This window comes from Notechis scutatus, chromosome 1, assembly GCF_049901735.1.
Source record: "Notechis scutatus isolate UNSWTSFEM ecotype Mainland chromosome 1, rNotScu1.2, whole genome shotgun sequence".
Lineage (NCBI taxonomy): Eukaryota > Metazoa > Chordata > Lepidosauria > Squamata > Elapidae > Notechis > Notechis scutatus.
The window spans coordinates 4,338,009-4,359,997 of record NC_142009.1 but is presented as its reverse complement, the minus strand read 5'-3'; the positions used below and the strand labels follow the sequence as shown (position 1 = coordinate 4,359,997).

The window sequence follows — 21,989 nt, the reverse complement described above, 5'->3', positions numbered from 1 at the left end:
GCAGGAGGGGAGGAGGAAGAGGAGGAGAGAGGGAGGGGAAAGGGGAGCAGGGTAGTTTCTTGGGGGGCAACTGGAAGGGGAGGGGAGGAGGAGGAAGGGGAAAGGGAGGACTGGGCTGTTTCTGGGGGGCAACTAGAAGGGGGCCAAGGTTGCAGGAGGGGGAGGAGGAAGAGGAGGAGGGAGGGAGGACGGGGGCGGCTGGGCTGTTCCTAGGTGGGGGCCAAGGTTGCAGGAGGGGGAGGAGGAAGAGGAGAAAGGGGGAGCAGGGTAGTTTCTTGGGGGCAACTGGAAGGGGAGGGAGGAGGAGGAGGAGGAGGGGAAAGGGAGGACTGGGCTGTTTCTGGGGGGCAACTAGAAGGGGAGGGAGGAGAAGGGAGGACGGGGGTGGGGGGTAATGGGCTGTTGTTGGGGGTCTGGCAAGCTTGCAGGAGGGATTAGGAAGAGGAGGGGAGGAAAGGGAAAGGGGGCTGGGCTTTTCTTGGGGGCAACTAGAAGGGGAGGGAGGAAGAGGAGGGTGGGAGGGGGACAAGGAGCAGGGGTCTTCCTGGGGGAGGGCAGGATTGCAGAGGGGTGAAAGAGGAGGAGGAGGAGGAGGAGGAAGGGGAAAAGAGGGGGCTGGGGGGGTATGGCAAGGTTGCAGGAGGGAGGAAGAGAAGGAGGGGGAAGGGCAACCAAGGTGCAGAAGGGGAGGAAGAGGAGGAGGGGGGAGAGAAGGGGGCAATACAGGGCCCTCCCTGGGTAGAAGAGCAAGACTGCCGAAAGGGAGGAAGAAGAGGAGGAGGAGAAAGAGGAGGAGGGGAGGAAGGGGAGGGGGAAGTTCGGGCCAAAGGGGGAACCTGGGGGACAAAGATGCAGGTGGGGGAGGGGGAAAAAACAGGAGGAAGGGTCCCAGGAGGGACGGGCAGGGGCCCTCTCGGGGGAGGAAGTTGGGGCACTTACTTGGGTGCAGGCCCTGGGGGGGTGGGGGGGTTCCAGCTTGCTTCTCTCCTTGATGAGTTTCCATCCATTACCCTTTCTTTCTTTCTTTCTTTCTTTCTTTCTTTCTTTCTTTCTTTCTTTCTTTCTTTCTTTCTTTCTTTCTTCTTTCTTTCTTTCTTCTTTCTTTCTCTCTCTCTCTCTCTCTCTCTCTCTCTCTCTCTCTCTCTCTCTCTCTCTCTTTCTTTCTTTCTCTCTCTCTCTTTCTTTCTTTCTTTCTTTCTTCTTTCTTTCTTTCTTTATCCCTCCCATCCCTCCATCCATCTATCCATCGAATAATAGAATAACATTGGAAGGGACCTTGGAGGCCATCTAGTCCAACCCCCTGCCCAAGCAGGAGACCCAAACCATTTCTGACAGATGAGAGTCCAATCTCTTCTTGAAAGCCTCCAGGGATGAAGCTCCCACAACTTCTGAGGGCAACTTCTGTTCCATCAGTTGATTGTTCTCCCTGTCAGAAAGTTTCTCCTTATTTCCAGGTTGAATCTCTCCTTCTTCAGTTTCTATCCATTATTCCTTGTTTGGCCTACAGGCGCCTTGGAGAATAGCTTGACCCCCCTTTCCTCCTCTCTGGGGCAGCCCCTCAAATATTGGAAGGCTGCTCTCCTGTCTCCCCTGGTCCTTCTCTTCCCTAGACTAGCCAGGCCCAGTTCCTGCAACTGTTCTTCGTATATTTTAGTCTCCAGTCCCCTCATCATCCTGGTTGCTCTTCTCTGCACTCTTTCCAGAGTCTTTTTTATAGTGTGGTGACCAAAACTGGATGCAGTACTCTAGGTGTGGCCTTACTAAGGATAGATAGATAGATAGATAGATAGATAGATAGATAGATAGATAGATAGATAGATAGATAGATAGGCAGGCAGGCAGGCAGGCAGGCAGGCAGGCAGGCAGGCAGGCAGGCAGGCAGGCGGCAGGCGTGTAGATAATGATGGATAGAGATAGATAGAATAGATAGATAGATAGATAGATAGATAGATAGATAGATAGGCAGGCAGGCAGGCAGGCAGGCAGGCAGGCAGGCAGGCAGTGATGATAGATAATTAGATAGATAGATAGATAGATAGATAGATAGATAGATAGATAGATAGATAGATAGAGACAGACATAGATAGATAGATAGATAGATAGATAGATAGATAGATAGATAGATAGATAGATAGATAGATAGATAGATGAATGAGCAGGCAGGCAGGCAGGCAGGCAGGCAGGCAGGCAGGCAGGCAGGCAGGCAGGCGTGTAGATAATGATGGATAGAGATAGATAGATAGATAGATAGATAGATAGATAGATAGATAGATAGATAGATAGATAGGCAGGCAGGCAGGCAGGCAGGCAGGCAGGCAGGCAGGCAGGCAGGCGTGTAGATAATGATGGATAGAGATAGATAGATAGATAGATGATAGATGATAGATAGATAGATAGATAGATAGATAGATAGATAGATAGATAGATAGGCAGGCAGGCAGGCAGGCAGGCAGGCAGGCAGGCATGCAGACATGATATAGATGGATAGATAGACACACTCTTTCTAGAGTCTCAACAACTTTTTTACATAGTGGCGACCCAAACTGGATGCCGTATTCCAGGTGTTGCCTCGCCAGGGCTTTAAACCCAACCAGCCTAAAGCCAGGAATGAAGGGTGGGAAACCAGGAAACGGGGCCGGCCCGTTCACATTTTAACCGAGTCTTATAAAACCCTCCTGAATAAAAGATACTTTTCTGGTTTCGCCCCAAATTTCAGAATGCTGACTGGCTGGTTCGGGTTTGCATTCTTCCAAACCCTCCAGAGGCTACAACAAAACAGGCTCGGCCCATGCTGAGAATGTGCAGTTGCGACGTTTTGTTCACTCGGCCCTGATTGTGTGAGTACAACAACTCCCATCCGGCTTTAAAAAAAAAGCCTTCCCTGCCCTCCAGAGTGGGATGCGGTGGGTAGATAAAACCGCAACCCTCCCTCCGTATTTTTTAGTTGGCGAACCCCTCGTTTCCATTATCCGTACTACAGGTTGGTTAGCACCCTCGTAATTAGGGACATAATAATACAATGAGCACTTGAATGAGGGGAGCGGCATGAAGAGGGCCCTCTGGGGGTCATCTAGTCCAAGCCAACCCCACCCACCCCACATCTCAGTGCCAAAAGCCAAATTCTCACAACTCTCGGGAGTTGTCGTTTTTCTGCATGGCAGAACAGATTAGAAGTAAGAACTATTATCATTAGAAATAGAATTAGGGTAGGGTAGGATAGGATAGAATTAAACTAAATAGAATAGAATATAATTCAGAATGAAATAGAATAGAATATAGAATGGAATAGAATGGAATATAGAATATAATATAGAATAGAAAGAATGGAATAGAGTTCAGAATAGAATAGAATATAGAATAGAAGAAAAGAATAGAATAGAAAGAATAGAATAGAATAGAATAGAATAGAATAGAGAATGAAATAGAAAGAATATAGAAGAGAAGAGAGAAGAAGAGAATTCAGAATAGAATAGAATTCAGAATAGAATAGAATTCAGAATAGAATAGAATAGAATGGAATAGACAATAGAATATAGAATAGAATAGAATAGAAAGAATAGAGTAGAATAGAAAGAATTGAAGAATAGAATAGAATTTAGAATAGAATAGAATATAGAATGAAATAGAAAGAATATAGAAGAGAAGAGAATTCAGAATAGAATAGAATAGATAAAGAAAAGAATAGAATAGATAATAGAATAGAATACAATAGAATTCTTTATTGGCCAACCGTGATTGGACACACAAGGAATTTGTCTTCGGTGCATAAGCTCTCAGTGTATATAAAAGCTATAAGTGATAAATCATCATCATAGTCATCATAAAAATACATTCATCATAAATCATAAGATACAAAACTTAGTGATTGTCACAGGATACTAAATAAGCCATCAACATAAATCCTACTGGGAAACTAAATAAAACAATATAAACCGTAAAGATACAAGCCACAAAGTTATAGTCATAAGTAGAGAAAGGGATAGATAAAAGGAAGGATGAGAAGAACAATAGTAATACAGCCTTACTAAAGAGTTGGACAGCGTTATGGGTGTGAGTTGTTTAGCAGAGGGATGGCAGGCGTGGAAAAACTGTCCTTGTGCCTGGTTGTTCTGCACAATCACACCCTGCAAAAGGGAAGCCGCAAATGCTTCATCTATTCACAAGGAATCCTCCACTTACAAGCATCCATTTAGTGACCGTTCGTAGTTACGACAGCCCTAAACAAAGTGACTGATCAAAACGTTTTTCACACTTACAGCACTATAGGACTATTCTACAGTATAGATAGTCGCCTTAAAAGTACCTTCGGTGTGAAAAAGATTATATATTTTTTTTAAAAAGAATAATAATTGAAATTAAGTTAAAACCATTACATTGCAATTAAATAACAAAGATTGTGACAGGCACGTAGATAGATCTATTCATCAATAAATAAATTAACGCATAAAGAGTTCTTAAGAAGAGGGCGGGCAGCCATTTGTCTGAATTGGTCTAGGGCAGGGGTGTCCAACCTTGGCCACTTTAAGACTTGTGGACTTCAACTCCCAGAATTCCTCAGCCAGCTGGCTGAGGAATTCTGGGAGTTGAAGTCCACAAGTCTTAAAGTGGCCAAGGTTGGACACCCCTGGTCTAAGGGTCTCCTGCTTGTTGAGCAAAGGGGAGGTTAGAAGGGTGGGATTCAAAAAATTTTAACAACCGGTTTGTTGGGCATGGCTAGGTGGGTGTGGCCATGTGACAGTGGGCGTGGCTTCTTTTTTCCTTTTTTTGCAGCTCCCCTCCACGCCCCTTTTTGCCGCCTTGGGCCTCAGGCGAAGCAGTAAGACAGTGAGGGGGATCCTGGAACAGCTGATCGTCGGGAAGGGGGGAAAAAAGAAATAGCTTAAGGACCGACTGGTTTCAGGGCGGGGCAGGCGGAGAGGGGCGGGGCCAGCCAGGGCCACGATGCGCCGCTTCGCCGGATTCTGCGCGGAATCGTAACAACCAGTTCTATAAAACCGGTACGAACCGGTAGAATCCCACCCCCCCTGGGGTCAGACTAGAAGATCTTCAGCGTTCCTTCTCGCTGTACTCTTGACAGAGTGCAAGGAACCTTTTCCTTCCCCGCCTCCCTCGTTTTGTCGTTTTTGGTTTTTTTTTAGCGGCGCGAGACCTCGTTGCCGAGAATAACCTGGCAACCTTCCTTCATGTGCTTGGCGAGAAAACAAAAATGTTTGGATTGGCAGGTTACATGTTTTGCACACACACAAAAAAGGAAATTTGCACTTTGCGGGTGAAAGGAATAATTAGTCTGATTTTTGGTGGTGTTGTTGTTTTTTTTGGTCTGGGTTTTGATGAAGCAGCTCTATATGGATTTGGGGCTTATTGTGTTTTACTTGTGAACAGCATCAGCTGGACCTAGTCATGCTTTTTGGTAATTGCAATAGAAATAGAACTGGAAGGGGCTTTGAAGGTCTTCTAGTCTAACCCCCCCCTCCCCCACTGAAGCAGGAGACCCCATACCATTCCAGACAAGTTACTGCCCAGGCTCTTCTTAAAAACCTCCAGTGATGGAACAGCCACAATTCCTACTGATCGATCAATCGATTCATTGATTTGATTTGATTGTTTCCTTGTACCCCATGACTATCATGAAGTGTTGTACCTGATGATTCTTGACGAATGTTTCTTTTCTTTCTATGTCCGCTGAGAGCATTTGCACTAAGACAAATTCTGGAATGCTGCTATCGTGTCCCCTTTACTCTTTCTCTCTAGACTGGCCAAACCAAAAATCCTGCAGCCGTCCTTCGTATGTTTTCGTCTCCAGGCCTTTAATCCTCTTAGTTGCTCTTCTCTGCACTTTTTCCAAAGTCTCAACAACTTTCGTGTAATGTGGAGGACCAAAACTGGATGCCGGATTCCAGGGCGTGGCCTTACTAAGGCTTTACAAAGGGGTACCAAGTCTACATATTTTGAGTAAACTGCATTGCGCTGGGTTGGTGCGACAGGCTAAACCAAGAAATGCTGGTTTCTAGGTGGACTTACAGCCACTCGTACAGCAACGATTTGAAGTTAGAACAGCACCGAAAAAAACCCTGATTTGCAACCAATCCTTGTTTTTACGAAAGCCACAGTATCAAAATTCAGGCAGCCTCAATTTCAGTTAGAATTCCCCAGCCTCAATGTCAGCAGTAGCAGCCCCCAGCCCCAATTTCACAGGTAGAAACCCCCAGCTTCAATTTCACAGTTAGAAATCCCCAGCCTCAATTTCAGTTAGAAACCCCAGCCTCAATTTCATCAGTAGCAGCCCCAGCCCCAATTTCACAGGTAGAAACCCCAGCCTCAATTTAAGTTAGAAACCCCAGCCTCAATTTAAGTTAGAAACCCCCAGCCTCAATTTAAGTTAGAAATCCCCAGCCTCAATTTCATCAGTAGCAGCCCCCAGCCCCAATTTCACAGGTAGAAACCCCCAGCTTCAATTTCACAGTTAGAAATCCCCAGCCTCAATTTCAGTTAGAAACCCCCAGCCTCAATGTCAGCAGTAGCAGCCCCAGCCCCAATTTCACAGGTAGAAACCCCCAGCTTCAATTTCACAGTTAGAAATCCCCAGCTTCAATTTAAGTTAGAAACCCCCAGCCTCAATTTCATCAGTAGCAGCCCCCAGCCCCAATTTCACAGGTAGAAACCCCCAGCCTCAATTTAAGTTAGAAACCCCCAGCCTCAATTTAAGTTAGAAACCCCCAGCCTCAATTTAAGTTAGAAACCCCCAGCCTCAATTTCATCAGTAGCAGCCCCCAGCCCCAATTTCACAGGTAGAAACCCCAGCCTCAATTTAAGTTAGAAACCGCCAGCCTCAATTTCATCAGTAGCAGCCCCCAGCCCCAATTTCACAGGTAGAAACCCCAGCTTCAATTTCACAGTTAGAAATCCCCAGCCTCAATTTCAGTTAGAAACCCCCAGCCTCAATTTCATCAGTAGCAGCCCCCAGCCCCAATTTCACAGATAGAAACCCCCAGCCTCAATTTCACAGGTAGAAACCCCAGCCCCAATTTTACAGGTAGAAACCCCAGCCTCAATTTAAGTTAGAAACCCCCAGCCTCAATTTCATCAGTAGCAGCCTCCAGCCCCAATTTCACAGGTAGAAACCCCCAGCCTCGATTTCACAGGTAGAAACCCCCAGCCTCAATTTCACAGGTAGAAACCCCAGCCTCAATTTCACAGGTGAAAACCCCACCCCCAATTTCACAGGTAGAAACCCCAGCCTCAATTTCAGAGGTAGAAAACCCCAGCCTCAATTTCACAGGTAGAAACCCCCAGCCTCGATTTCAGAGGTAGAAAACCCAGCCCCAATTTCAGAGGTAGAAACCCCCAGCCCCAATTTCACAGGTAGAAAACCCCACCCCCAATTTCACAGGTAGAAACCCCAGCCTCAATTTCAGAGGTAGAAAACCCCAGCCCCAATTTCACAGGTAGAAATCCCCAGCCTCAATTTCAGAGGTAGAAAACCCCATCCCCAATTTCACAGGTAGAAACCCCCAGCCCCAATTTCACAGGTAGAAACCGCCAGCCTCAATTTCAGAGGTAGAAAACGCCAGCCTCAATTTCACAGGTAGAAACCCCCAGCCTCAATTTAAGTTAGAAACCCCCAGCCTCAATTTCAGCAGTAGCAGCCCCAGCCTCAATTTCAGAGGCAGGAAACCCCAGCCGCAATTTCAGAGTTAGAGATCCCCAGCCTCAATTTTACAGGTAGAAACCCCCAGCCTCAATTTCACTTAGAAACCCGAAGCCTCAATGTCAGCAGTAGCAGCCCCCAGCCCCAATTTCACAGGTAGAAACCCCAGCCTCGATTTCAGCAGTAGCAGCCCCCAGCCTCAATTTCAGAGACAGGAACCCCCAGCCCCAATTTCACAGGCAGCAGCATCCCCCCCAGCCCTAGTATCAAAGGCGGAAGCCCCCCCGCCTCAATTCCAGAGGCAGTAAGCGGCTGCCTACCCCTTTGCCAGAACTCCAGAGCTGGGGACCACCCCAAATGAGGATGAGGAGGGGGAGGGAAGCCAAAACAGGCCAGGAGCTCCACATCTGGAATCTCAAAACTCAGGAATGTCCCTCTGGCATTTCCGTGCTCTCCTTTGAACCCCCCTCCCCCAAAAAAGGACCCCAATGGAGGGCAAGCCAGGAAACAGTTCCTAATTTACGGCTTTGTGTGTGTGTGTGTGTGTGTGTGTGTGTATCGCTAGGGACCCAACCCAGCCTCAGCCCCCTCCCCACAGCCTGGAACTCATCAAGGAAGATGAGGGGAGGGTTGGATTTGGGGGGGAGCAGTCTGGCTGAGCCCCCACATAGCCCAGCAACCTGGCCGGTCTCCTTTGATGTGATAGATTGCAAGAAACAGATCCAGTCCGAGACCCTCTTCCTCCCTCCACCACTTTTGGGGTATTGGATCTCCCCTCCCTGGCTATTCTTCAAAGGGGCTTTGGATTTGGGGGGAGGGTCTTAATGGGGTGGGTGGGCTTCCCATTTTAAACTAATTAAATTGAAATGAAAGAAGACTTGGTGCAGGGCCTGAGGGGGGGGGGCGAGAGTTCCCCACCAAAGAGAGAGCAAGGGGAAATCTGTGATTATATTAAGAGCAACTGCGTCCTCTTCGCTGACGATGTAAAGCTGTTCAACACCACAGACAATCCTGCTACCCTTCAAAAAGATCTTGACTACGTATCAGAATGGTCAAATAAATGGCAACTTCAAATCTCAACAAATAAATGCTCTGTCCTACATATTGGCAAAAAATAATCAGAATATGAAATACAGGCTGAATAGTCAAGACCTTGTTGATGATCCAAACTCTGTCAAGAACCTTGGAATACACATCTCTAATGACCTAAGTGCTAGAGCCCACTGTAACTACATAGCCAAAAAAGGCGTTAAGAGTTGTTAACCTAATCCTACGTAGCTTTTTCTCTGGTAATATCACACTACTAACTAGAGCATACAAAACATTTGTTGGACCAATACTCGAATACAGCTCATCAGTCTGGAACCCGCATTACATATCTGATATTAACACAGTTGAGAAAGTCCAGAAATATTTCACAAGAAGAGTTCTCCACTCCTCTACTCGTTGTAGAATACCTTATGCCACCAGACTTGAAATTCTAGACCTAGAAAACCTTGAATTACGCCGCCTTCGGTCCGATCTAAGTATAGTATATAAAATCATACATTGCAATGTCCTACCTGTCAATGAATACTTCAGCTTCAACCATAAGAATACAAGAGCAAACAATAGATACAAACTGTTAGGAATATAAGTCACCTAACAGCTATTTGGGTTAGAAATATATAAACCAGGATAAACATTTTAAAACTGTATCTTTAAGAAAATGCAAAACTAATTCGGTGTGGTTTCTCAAACGGCCATAAGATGGAGCCAGAAACCTGGGTTGTTTTAGTCTGAGTCTCAGAAGAGAGTGTGAGTGTATCTCTGTTTCCTTCTGTTGGAAAGTATTGCCGTTCCTCCATTTTTCCTAATTGACTGCTATTTCTGGATTTGATGTAAGTTTGTTACTGAACTGTTTTTGACACTGGAATTTCTTATTGGATTATCCCTGGATTGAAAAACTGACTGATTTACCTATGAATGACTTTGGACTGCTTACCTTGAACTTTGCTTAAACTTTCTGGAAGTAAAAACCTACATTTACTGTACAAGTGTATCTGTGTACTGTGTGTGTATTATTCAAACACTACTCTCACTACGTCTCCCTGTATGCACTCATTCTCCTAAAGGGGAATTACCTCAACACAAACTCAGGGTAAACTGCACCAAACTTGATTGCAGGAAATACGACTTCAGCAATAGAGTGGTCAATGTCTGGAATCCTCTACCTGACTCTGTGGTTTCTTCCCCAAACCCCAAAAACTTTAACCTTAGACTGTCTACTATTGACCTCACCCCTTTCCTAAGAGGTCTGTAGGGGGCGTGCATAAGCGCACCAACGTGCCTACCATCCCTGTCCTATTGTTTATTTTATTTTTCTTATATGTATCCATGTGTTCATAACTATGTTTATACTTATACCTGTTGTAAGCGATTGACAAATCAAATAAAAATAAATAAATAAATAAATCCGATCAAAAAACCTTTGACTGGCATAAGTCAATATCTCACCTACCCCTGAGTAGGTAGTCCTCGACTTATGACTGTCACAGAGCCTACAATTTCCACTGCTGAGCGAGACGGTTGTTCAGGGTGCGGTTTGTCCTGGGTTTTTGACCCTTTCTTGCCACCGTTGTTAAGCGTATCACTGCGGCGGGTAAATTAGTGAGCCGGTTGTTAAAGGAATCTGGCTTCCCGATGGATTTTGCTGGTCGGGAGGTCTCAAAAAGGGGACCGCACGACGCCCCGCCTCCCCCCGGGAAACACTGCGGCCATCATAAATACGAGTCAGTTTGTCAACGGCCTGAATTTTGATTGTGGAAAGGTTGTAGCTGTGAAAAACGGTCATAAGTCACTTTTTTCAGTGCTGTTGTAAGGGGTTTCCAACCTTGGCAACTTTAAGATTTGTGGACTTCAATTCCCAGAATTCCTCAGCCAGCAAGGCTTGTGGACTTCAATTCCCAGAATTCCTCAGCCAGCAAGGCTTGTGGACTTCAATTCCCAGAATTCCTCAGCCAGCAAGGCTTGTGGACTTGAATTCCCAGAATTCCTCAGCCAGCAAGGCTTGTGGACTTGAATTCCCAGAATTCCTCAGCCAGCAAAGCTAGTGGACTTCAATTCCCAGAATTCCTCAGCCAGCAAAGCTTGTGGACTTCAATTCCCAGAATTCCTCAGCCAGCAAGGCTTGTGGACTTCAATTCCCAGAATTCCTCAGCCAGCAAAGCTAGTGGACTTGAATTCCCAGAATTCCTCAGCCAGCAAGGCTAGTGGACTTCAATTCCCAGAATTCCTCAGCCAGCAAAGCTAGTGGACTTCAGTTCCCAGAATTCCTCATCCAGCAAAGCTAGTGGACTTGAATTCCCATAATTCCTCAGCCAGCAAGGCTTGTGGACTTCAATTCCCAGAATTCCTCAGCCAGCAAAGCTAGTGGACTTCAATTCCCAGAATTCCTCAGCCAGCAAAGCTTGTGGACTTCAATTCCCAGAATTCCTCAGCCAGCAAGGCTTGTGGACTTCAATTCCCAGAATTCCTCAGCCAGCAAAGCTAGTGGACTTGAATTCCCAGAATTCCTCAGCCAGCAAGGCTAGTGGACTTCAATTCCCAGAATTCCTCAGCCAGCAAAGCTAGTGGACTTCAGTTCCCAGAATTCCTCAGCCAGCAAAGCTAGTGGACTTGAATTCCCAGAATTCCTCAGCCAGCAAGGCTAGTGGACTTCAATTCCCAGAATTCCTCAGCCAGCAAGGCTAGTGGACTTCAATTCCCAGAATTCCTCAGCCAGCAAAGCTAGTGGACTTCAATTCCCAGAATTCCTCAGCCAGCAAGGCTTGTGGACTTCAGTTCCCAGAATTCCTCAGCCAGCAAAGCTAGTGGACTTCAGTTCCCAGAATTCCTCAGCCAGCAAAGCTAGTGGACTTCAGTTCCCAGAATTCCTCAGCCAGCAAAGTTAGTGGACTTCCAATTCCCAGAATTCCTCAGCCAGCAAAGCTAGTGGACTTCAATTCCCAGAATTCCTCAGCCAGCAAAGCTAGTAGACTTCAATTCCCAGAAGCTGGTTGAAGCTGGCTGAGGAATTCTGGGAGCTGAAGTCCACAAGTCTCAAAGTTGCCAAGATTGAAAGATCCCTGCAAAGTGTGAATTATTTGTATTTTACAGGGGAGCCCCAGGGGATTCTGGGAAGATTTCTGGTGGTGAAAAACTGCATGGGGCACACAGGCAGGTATGTGTGTGTATGTGTGTGTGTTGGGGACACCGAAATTTACAGATTTTTTTTTTCCCCACCTCGAATTTTTCAAAGAAAGTTGAAGTTTTCTCCCTAGAAAGAAAGTTTGCAAAGTGCATTTCCTGCTTGGTGCTGCCCCCTGGTGGCCCATGCGGGGTAAAATTGTCCTGGGTTTACAACGGTTTCTTTAGCAACCGTCTCAGATGAGACTAGCTGGATACCCGTGGACTAGTTGGACTAGATAACCTACAACGTCCCTTCCAACTCTGTTACTCTATATATATAAAAGCGAAATTACCCCTCATGCATTATTACAAAATCTCCAGAACCGTAAAGCTTACAAATTTGAAATTTGGCACGTATGATCCTCTTGGCTTCTAGGGGCTCACTAAGAAAGGATTTTTCAAAACGACCCTCAGAGCATTTAGAGTATTTCCTATATTATTATTATTATTATTATTATTATTATTATTATTATTATTATTATTATTATTATTATTATTATTAAACAGCTTGCCCTCGGAAGTTGTGGGAGCACCATCACTTGAGACTTTCAAGAAGAGATTGGACCGCCATTTGTCAGAAACGGTGTAGGGTCTCCCGCTTGGGCGGGGGGGTTAGACTAGATGACCTACAACGTCCCTTCCAACTCTGATTATCTGTATCTGATGCTAAGAAGTTCTACTCCCCCTCCCTACCTGAAAAGAAACCCCTTCCAAATGCCAAAAACACAAGCAGAGCAGTTTCAGAGCACCAAGCAGCTTTAGGACAGAACAGTTGAGCTAAGCCACGCCCAGGCTCCTTGCTGTCTCCTTTTTGCTCACACAGCAAATACTGCTTCAGTTTCCAAACAGCCCTCAACTCTCTCTCACACACTGACAGGACGCTAGCCAGATGAATACCGATGGATGCTAGTAGGCAGAGGCAGAATTTCCCCCTCACCACCACTTATTTTCCTCCCCAAAAACTAAGCCCGATCACATAGTTTTTCTCAATATATGTCTCTCTCAATAAACCTTGTGGCCAGGGCTTGCTGAGCTTCCGGTTTGAGTTCCTTCGGCGACAGACAGAAATCCGCAATCGTGCGTGGTTTCGGTCTGAGCTCGCTGCTGGAGCACCCCGAGCCGGCTGGTTTCGGGGCTAAGCCACCCCGTAGAGGTGGTGAAGAGGGGGGAGACCGTCAGCAGGGTTGAGGAGAGCCGCATCTCTCCTCCCCAGCTGGCCATTACTCCCTTTCCCGAAGGCGGTTGCAGCGGTGGTGAGAAATGGCCACCACGAAGAAGAACTCGACCGGAAAAAAATGTGCAGGAGGAAGATAAGAAGAGAAAGTTTTGGCTGACCGGGTTAAATTGCAAAAGCAACAACTCAGGTACTCTGGAATTTAAACTTACAAAAAAATAACATCGCTCCCAAAGAAGAGTCGGAAGCAGCGAAGGAAAGTGAAAAGGGAAAGGTTTGGCTTTTTATTTTATTTTCTCCCTTTCCCTATACTGACAACTAAGAAACTTAAAAAAGAAATTGGAAAAATCCGCTTTGACATCAACAGGCAATTAAGCTGAAAATAAAACAAAATGTCAAAGGGATAATAAAGATTTCTGGACACTAAATTTTTTTTCATAAGCAGGAAAGGAGAGAAAAAGAATAAAAGGGCAGGATCTGGAAAGAGGGAGGAGACTGCCTGGAATTATTTATTTATTTATTTATTTTATTTATTTGATTTGCCAATTGTTTACAAGATAATAAGTATAAGTGTATACATAGTTGTGAATACATGAAATGGGTACATATAAGAAAAATAAAAGAATAAAAGAAAGAATAGGACAGGGACGGTAGGCACGATGGTGCGCTTTATGCACGCCCCCTACAGACCTCTTAGGAAAGGGGTGAGGTCAATAGTAGACAGTCTAAGGTTAAAGTTTTTGGGGTTTGGGGAGAGACTACAGAGTCGGGTAGAGTATTCCAGACGTTGACCACTCTATTGCTGAAGTCGTATTTCCTGCAATCAAGTTTGGTGCGGTTTACTTTGAGTTTGTATCTATTGTGTGCTCTTGTGTTGTTATGGTTGAAGCTGAAGTATTCATTGACAGGTAGGACATTGCAATGTATGATTTTATATACCATGCTTAAGTCAGACCGAAGACGGCGTAATTCAAGGTTTTCTAGTTCTAGAATTTCAAGTCTGGTGGCATAAGGTATTCTACAACGAGTAGAAGAGTGGAGAACTCTTCTTGTGAAATATTTCTGGACTTTCTCAATTGTGCAAATATCAGATACGTAATGAGGGTTCCAGACTGATGAACTGTATTCGAGTATTGGTCTAGCAAATGTTTTGTATGCTCTGGTTAGTAGTGTGATATTACCAGAGAAAAAGCTACGTAGGATTAGGTTAACAACTCTTAATGCCTTTTTGGCTATGTAGTTGCAGTGGGCTCTAGCACTTAGATCATTAGAGGTGAGTATTCCAAGGTCCTTTACAGAGCTTGGGTCATCAACAAGATCTTGACTATTCAGCTTGTATTTTATTTTCTGATTTTTTTTGCCAATATGTAAGACAGAGCATTTATTTGTTGAGATTTGAAGTTGCCATTTGTTTGACCATTCTGGTACATAGTCAAGATCTTTTTGAAGGGTAGCAGTATTGTCTGTGGTGTTGAATAGCTTTACATCATCAGCGAAGAGAACGCAGTTGCTCTTAATACGATCACAGAGGTCATTTATGTAGAGCAGGGGTGGGCAAACTTTTTGGCTCGGGGGCCGCATTGACTTTTAAAATTTGACAGACGGGCCAGGTCAGCACAAGATTTTTTGGGAATCGCCCCCCTTCCCCCCCTCTTCTCCTCCTTCCCCTCCCTCGGAGGCCCCTGAGTCAGGAGTTGCTACCGGCGGCGCTCCACGCGCTCCAGTCCCGCGTTGCCTTGGGAAGGAAAGGCAAAAGGAAGAGCCGCGGTGCTTTGCAACGGCAGCAGCGGCACCGGAGGCTCAGGCTCAGTGACTCCTGGTTTTGCCTTTTCCTTCCCAAAGCAACACGGACTGGAGCCGCGCAGAGCTGCGCCGGCGGTAGCAACTCCTGACAGCCCCAGCCGGACACCTGAGCGGAGCCCGGGCGGAACTGCCTGTTGCTGCTGCCGGAGCACCACCAGGTCGCCTCCTCCAAGCAGCCCGCCCGCCCGCTGGGCTTCCTCCGCCGCGCGGCTCGGGGCCAGGTGCGAGCGCCCGCGAGTTAAAAGGAAGCCGAAAGTTGCTGGGAAGTTGCTCGGGTTTCCGGGCTTCAGGCTTAAACTTTGCACAGGCAAAGTTTGCAGGCGGGAGCGTCTTCCCGCCAAGGAGCGGGAAGGGTTCCGCCCGCGGGCGGGCGGGCTGCTTGGAGGAGGCGACCCGGCGGTGCTCGGGTTTCCCTCTGCCGTGCGGCTCAGGGCCAGGCACGAGCGCCCGCGAGGAAAAAGGAAGCCGCAAGTTGCTGGGAAGCTGCTCGGGTGCTGGGAGCAGGCTTTTAAAGTGCCGCCCGAGCAGGACCGCCGAGCCCGGAAATGGGGCACCAAGGCAGGGCAGGCTCCACCAGCAGCGGCCTAGCTTTAGATGGCTCCAAGCAGCCCGCTCCAAGCAGCCCGCCTGCCGGGCGGAACCCTTCCCGCTCCTCGGCCGGAAGACGCTCCCGCCTGCAGACTTTGCCTTTGCAAAGTTTAAGCCTGGAAGGCCCGGAAAAAAAGGGGATTGGCGGGACTCACCTTCGAGAGGTCGCACTCGAAGGTGATTTCGAACTCCCAGCCGAGGCCTTTGCAAAGTTCTTCTTTTCTTTCCTACCCGAGAGTGCTCCGCACTGTTTTGCAGCTTTGGGGCCACGCGGCGCAGGGCAATATGCCACGCCCAGCTATTTTTTTCAGGGGCGGGCCGGATTGGACAGACCAACGGGCCGGATGTGGCCCGCGGGCCGTAGTTTGCCCACCCCTGATGTAGAGTATGAAGAGAGTTGGTCCTAGAACACTGCCCTGGGGGACACCACTATTGACAGGTACTGGATTTGATAGGACGCTCCCGATTTTGACCATTTGTTGTCTGTTTGACAGGAATGCTTCTATCCAGTTATTCAGTTGTCCAGAGATACCATAGGATTTTATTTTTAGGAGTAGTTTGTCGTGTACCACTGAATCAAATTAAAAAGAATCTACAGTAAAACTTCAACAAGACTTCTAAAAGATAGATTTTAACTGAAACTTTGTAACTAAACAGTAGAACCCCAGAAAGAGAAAGTGAAAAAAAAAAGAGCAAAAAGAAACAGCTTGCGTGTATTTGGATTACTTGGTGATCTTTGGATTCTTGGTTATTGCACTTGAATGACTAAAATTAATCGGGTGGTTGTTTAAAAATTTATACAATGGCACCACTTCTGGATGAATTGAAAATGGAACTTAAAAAGTACAAAGAAGATGCACAAGAAGGGAAGGGTTCTTTTGGCTTCGTTTTTCAATTCTTAGCAATGGAGATTTGGAACTACGAGAAACAACAAGAAACGTCTGTAAAACAAGAAGACTGGGACAAAGAAGAAGCCATCTTTAATGAACAAGTAATTCTATGTGGGGAAGAAAAAGTAAAGGGGGAAAAGAGAATGGAGAATTTAAGACTTAAAAAAACAACCAAAGAAAAGAAAAATAATTCAAAAAATAAGTATAATACTGGAAAGCAACAGAAGAGGGGAATACAGAAGAGAGAAATAGAGGTAGAGAGACAAGGGGGTAAAAAGGGGAGAGAGAAGAAGAGAGGGAAAAAGGAAAGGAAAAGAAGTTACAAAGGACCGGAACAAGATATAGAGAAACAGGACCTATTTAGAGATAATGGGTGAAAATTTAACTGAAAAAGGGATTCTGTAAAGGTACATAAGATTGTATTGTTATATTAGTAATAGAAATAACTTTAGAAAATTGGAAACAATGTATGATTAAAATGAGGGATAAAATAGTGTAATTTAGTGAAATGTTTGTTAATAAAATAAGTGAAATAAAATAAATTGAATTAGGAAGGGACGGGAACATTTTAATTAGTTAATGTTTTATAAAATATAAGTGAAAGGGGAGGGAATTAATTATGGAAAACTTATAATTGTTCCCATAGAAGTATGATATTTAATTGAAAAGTTAAAGAAGTTAAGATTTTAATGAATATTAACATTAATGATAGAATTGAATTGGAATGGAATGTGTTGTTTTAATTACATATATTTATAATTTTTTCTATATTTATAGTGTATATTTTAAGAATATACCAAGCAGAATCTGAATGGAAGTTATGTATTATATTGAATGTTATAACTTTAGGGTATATATTGAAGCCTAAATAAGAGTTAAATGGATAAAAGATATAAAGGCGTCATACTCCAATCAGTAACTACAGGAGAAACTTTGTTTAATGAGAAAAGATAATAGATAATTGAAACAGGACAGACAAAAAAATATAATGATTTGAATTGAGACGAGATAATTAAAATAAAATTGAGAAAATTAAAAGAGGGGAGAAGCTATGCAGAAAATGTAAAACAGTAATAAGATATGGAATAGAACATAAAAATGAGCATGAAATTGAATTTGTGTCTGTACGAAGAAATGTAACCCGGGATTACGCTACTTTCAAAAAAGATGTTTTATTTGTATTTTTTTTGTGAAAACTCAAATAAAGTTTACAAAAAAAATTAAATAAAAATAAACCTTGTGGCCAGGAGTTCCAACAAAGCTAGTGATGCACAAGGGATGCTTTCTTTAATTGATTCTCCGTTTCCTTCCACGCCTCTTGATGGGGGAAACCCCGGATCTGGTGCTTTGAGAAAGAGTTTGAAAAAGCTTCTTGCCCACTTCCTTGGCCCCCCACTACGATTTCATTCCCCCACCTCAGGTGTCCCACACATGAACTATGAAGGTCATAAAAGGGGATCACATGGCCCTGAGACACTGCAACTGTCATAAATGTGAGTCAGTTGTCAAATGGCCGACTGTAAAATCACGTTTACAGTGCTGCTGTAACTCTGAATGATGTTCTTGTTCCAAGGAAACAAACACCAAACAGAGATAAAAGCAAAACCTTTTGATGATTCTTTACGAATTCCATTCCAGGTTCAAAGGCTGTTTCAAACTCATTGTCTCTGATAAGAACGAGCCTTGCCAAGGTGGTGCAAGGCTGCCAAGAACACTAGATAAAGTTACTAAGAAATATTTCAAACGCAAAGAATCTCCAAACACAAACTAAGATAGTCCGGACGTCCACAAGGCTTGAGTGCAAAAACTTCTTTGCTTCCTGCAAAGAACTCCGGTTTCTCAGCTGGCTTTTATCTCCTCAGGGAGCGGCCATTACCTTGCAGCCTTACTCCCGAGTCGCCCGTGCTATTGCAGCTGCTCTTTCCTTCGAGCAGCTCTGCGCGCACGCGCACTCGGCACAGGCTCCTCGGGCTCCTCTTCCTCACTGCTGCCAGCCTCCACAATCTCAGAAGGCAGCACTCCACCCCCCTGGTGGTCCTGGCCCCATCTCTGCATCCCACACGTCCGAGTCCTCACTCTCCGAGACCTGAGCCGTCCCACCAAGCCACGCCCATCCAGTCACATGACCACCAAGCCACACCCACACATTAGGCCACGCCCGCCGAACCGCTTGTTAAGAAATTTGAATCCCACCCCTGCATAATGGCAGACGCGCTGCAAACGCTCTGACAAAATCCAACCCAATCCTTCCTCTTATCGACTTATGGACTTATCCCACCCACCCCTGATTCCCCCAACACTTGTACAGGTAGTCCTTGATTTGCGACCGCAATCAAACCCAACATTTCTGCTGCTAAGCAAGACGTTTGTTAAGTGAATTTTCTCCCGCATTACGGCTTTTCGGCCCACTGTTGTTGAATGAATCATTGCAACAGTCGTTAAGTGTGAAAAACGGTTGTAAGTTTTTCTGGGCCGGTCTAACTTCAGATGGTCACTAAGTGAATCATTGTAAATTTCCCTCTGGGTGTGGGTTCAAATGAAGCCTGCCCTAGGAGAGAGAATGAGCTCAAATGTGACTGATTTTCCACGTTTGAGGAAGGATTTTTTTTTTAATCTCTGCGGCGAGACTTTGAGAAAACATGGCTATTCCTGGACATTTATGACTTGTTCGGGATGTGAGTCACTGAATCCCAGGGTTTTTAATCCCTGGCTTAATATAGAGCATCCTGCCTGCTTAAAGGGGCCAAGAAAATTAATAATTCTGACTGTAATAATTAAATGATATGAATAATTCCAAATTCTTCATTTGGAATCATCAATATTATTCCAATAATCTGTTTAACCAAAAAGAAAGAAAGAAAAAACCATGCTCAGAATGCATCCAGGACCCCACAGTCTTCTTCCTCCTTTCCACAAATGCCACACCCTTCTAGCATTGATGAGGTTACCTAGTTGGGTCATGAAATGTCTGCCAGAAAACATCCAGAGAGCACCAAGGACCCCAAACAATCAGGTGCCTTCTTTTCCTCCTCCTCCTCCTCCTCCTCCTCCTCCTCCTCCTCCTCCTCCTCCTCCTCCTCCTCCTCCTCCTCCTCCTCCTCCTCCTCCTCCTCCTCCTCCTCACAACCCCACTGCCTTCTAACACTGATGATGTTACCTAGTTGAGTCATGAAACGTCTGCAAGAAAACCATCAAGCTCAGAGAGCACTAGGTCCAGGCACCCTTTCATCATCTCCTTCTCTTCCTCTCCTCCTCCTCCTCCTCCTCCTCCTCCTCCTCCTCCCTCCTCCTCCATGAACCCCACTCCCTTCTAGCCCTGATGAAGTTACCTAGTTGGGTCATGAAATGTCTGCAAGGAAACCACCCAGCTCAGAGAGCACCAAGGACCCCACCGTTCAGTCCTGAGTTAGGCATATGCTCTTCCAGGAGTTTTCTAAGCCCAGCCCAGGTTCGCTCGAGTTCCCTTACCTGTGCTGGGCCTCAGGCGATTCTCAGCGAGCTCCGAGATGGCCCCCGTGGTGATGGTCTTCTTCAGCCTGGAGCCTCCTGAGGTGGTGACCAGTCCGGGCTTGGACAGCATGTCTTCACTGCTGGCTCTCTTCAGCTGCAGGAGAGGAGAAGGTTAGAGCCCCTGCAGGACGAGGCTGGTCCGGGTGGGTGGATGCTGGCCTTCCCTTCATGTGCTGCACAGTCCAAGGATGGCACACACACACACACACACACACAAACACACACACTCCGTTGGGACAAGCGTGCTGGCCAACAACTTCCCACAGGAGATGGAACCGCTTCTCTCCGCTTGCCCTTTACTTTCAGGGCAAGATTTTCAAAAGTGGGTGGGGGAGGAAGGAAGGAAGGAAGGAAGGAAAAGATGAATGAGAAGGAAGGAAAAGATGGATGAGAAGGAGGAAAAATGAAGAAGATAAAAAATGAGATGGAAGGAGAGAAGGAAATAAAAGGGAGAAGAGGAAGAGAAGGAAGAAAAATGGAAAAGAAAAAAGAAGGAAGAGGAAAAGGAGGAGGAGGAGAAGGAAGAAAAGGAGAAGGAGAAGGAGAAGGAGGAGAAGGAGAAGGAGAAGGAGAAGGAGAAGGAGAAGGAGAAGAAGAAGAAGAAGAATGATTTGCCACCTGCGCACGGCTGTTTCGGGCAGGCACCAAAACATCCGTGCAAGGAAGCTGGAGCTATCACACCATAGTAGCTCGGAAATGAACCGTATTGCATTTCTTGTGCATATCTTCAGTAGGCTTAGGACAGGGGTCTCCAACCTTGGCAACTTTAAGGCTTGTGGACTATAACTCCCAGAGTTCCTCAGCCAGCAAAGCTGGCTGAGGAACTCTGGGAGTTGTAGTCCACAAGCCTTAAAGTTGCCAAGGTTGGAGACCCCTGGCTTAGGAGATAGATTACAAATACTACTACTAATAATAATACTAATAATACTAATAATACTAATACTAATAATAATAATATACAACAACAACAGCAATAATAATAATAATAATAATAATAATAATAATAATAATAATAATAATAATAATAATAATTAATAATAATAATAATCAGCCCCAGAAGAATGGAAAGAAAATATGCCCATCTGGGCTGATGTTTCAGGAATGGCCCCAAGGAAGAAACCCAGGAATGAATTTCCTGACTTCTTCACCTCTTTGAGATGACAGATTAACAGAGTTGGAAGGGACCTTGGGGGTCATCTAATCCAACCCCCGCACCCAAGCAGGAGACCCTACATCATTTCTGACATGTGGCAGTCCACTCTCTCCTCGAATGTATCTAGTGATGAAGTACCTGTTAGGAATAACATGGTTACCTAACGTAGTTTGGATAAAATAATATATATAAACTATGATAGTGAGTTTTAAGTGTGTGCCACTTTAAATGCAAAGCATGTAATTTTGGGTGCGGTTGTAAAATCCGCCATAAGAGGGAGCAAGAGAACTTGATTGATTGCTGGTTTACTGGATTGCTTGCTGGCGATGATGGATTGATGGTTTGATAACTGAGTGTTTCCCTGCTGTTGCTGAAAGAAGAAAGGAGGTTTGACTTCTTCATATCTCTACTGCGAAGAGATATATTACTGGACTGATATTTGTAAGTTTACTGACCTCTTTTTCGACACTGGACTTTGCAACTGAATAATCCCCGGACGGACTGGACTAGTGTATGATATATGGACTGTTTTTGACTATGCTATAATTCTTACTGGAATAAACTATTTAACTAGCACAGTGTATCTTTTTACTGAGTGTAAGCTACAAAAAAGTTTATCTCACATATTTGCCTGCCTGCCTGACTGCCGTGCAGATTCTGCTAGGGTGTATATCCCTAACAGTACCCACAATTTCTGGTGGCAAGCTGTTCCACTGGTGGATTGTTCTCACTGTCAGAAAATTCCTCCTTATTTCCAGGTTGAATCTCTCCTTGTTCAGTTTCCATCCATTATTCCTTGTCTGGCCTTCAGGTGCTTTGGAGAATAACTTGACCCCCTTCCTCCTCTCTGGGGCAGCCCTCAAATATTGGAAGGCTGCTCTCCTGTCTCCCCTGGTCCTTCTCTTCCCTAGACTAGCCAGGCCCAGTTCCTGCAACGGTTCATCGTATGTTTTCGTCTCCAGTCCCCTGATCATCCTGGTTGCTCTTCTCTGCACTTTTTCTAGAGTCTCAACC

General features: G+C 45.4%; 1 protein-coding gene across 2 annotated transcripts in view; it reads right to left on the bottom strand.

Annotated features, from left to right (window-relative positions):
• SPECC1 (sperm antigen with calponin homology and coiled-coil domains 1) overlaps positions 1–21,989 on the bottom strand; it is a 153,810-nt gene that overhangs the window by 119,664 nt on the left and 12,157 nt on the right. For both annotated transcript variants that reach the window (XM_087968345.1, XM_087968199.1), the window contains exon 3: positions 19,781–19,916. In XM_087968345.1, the coding sequence (XP_087824471.1) occupies positions 19,781–19,916 (136 nt within the window). The remainder of the gene's footprint in view (positions 1–19,780; positions 19,917–21,989) is intronic.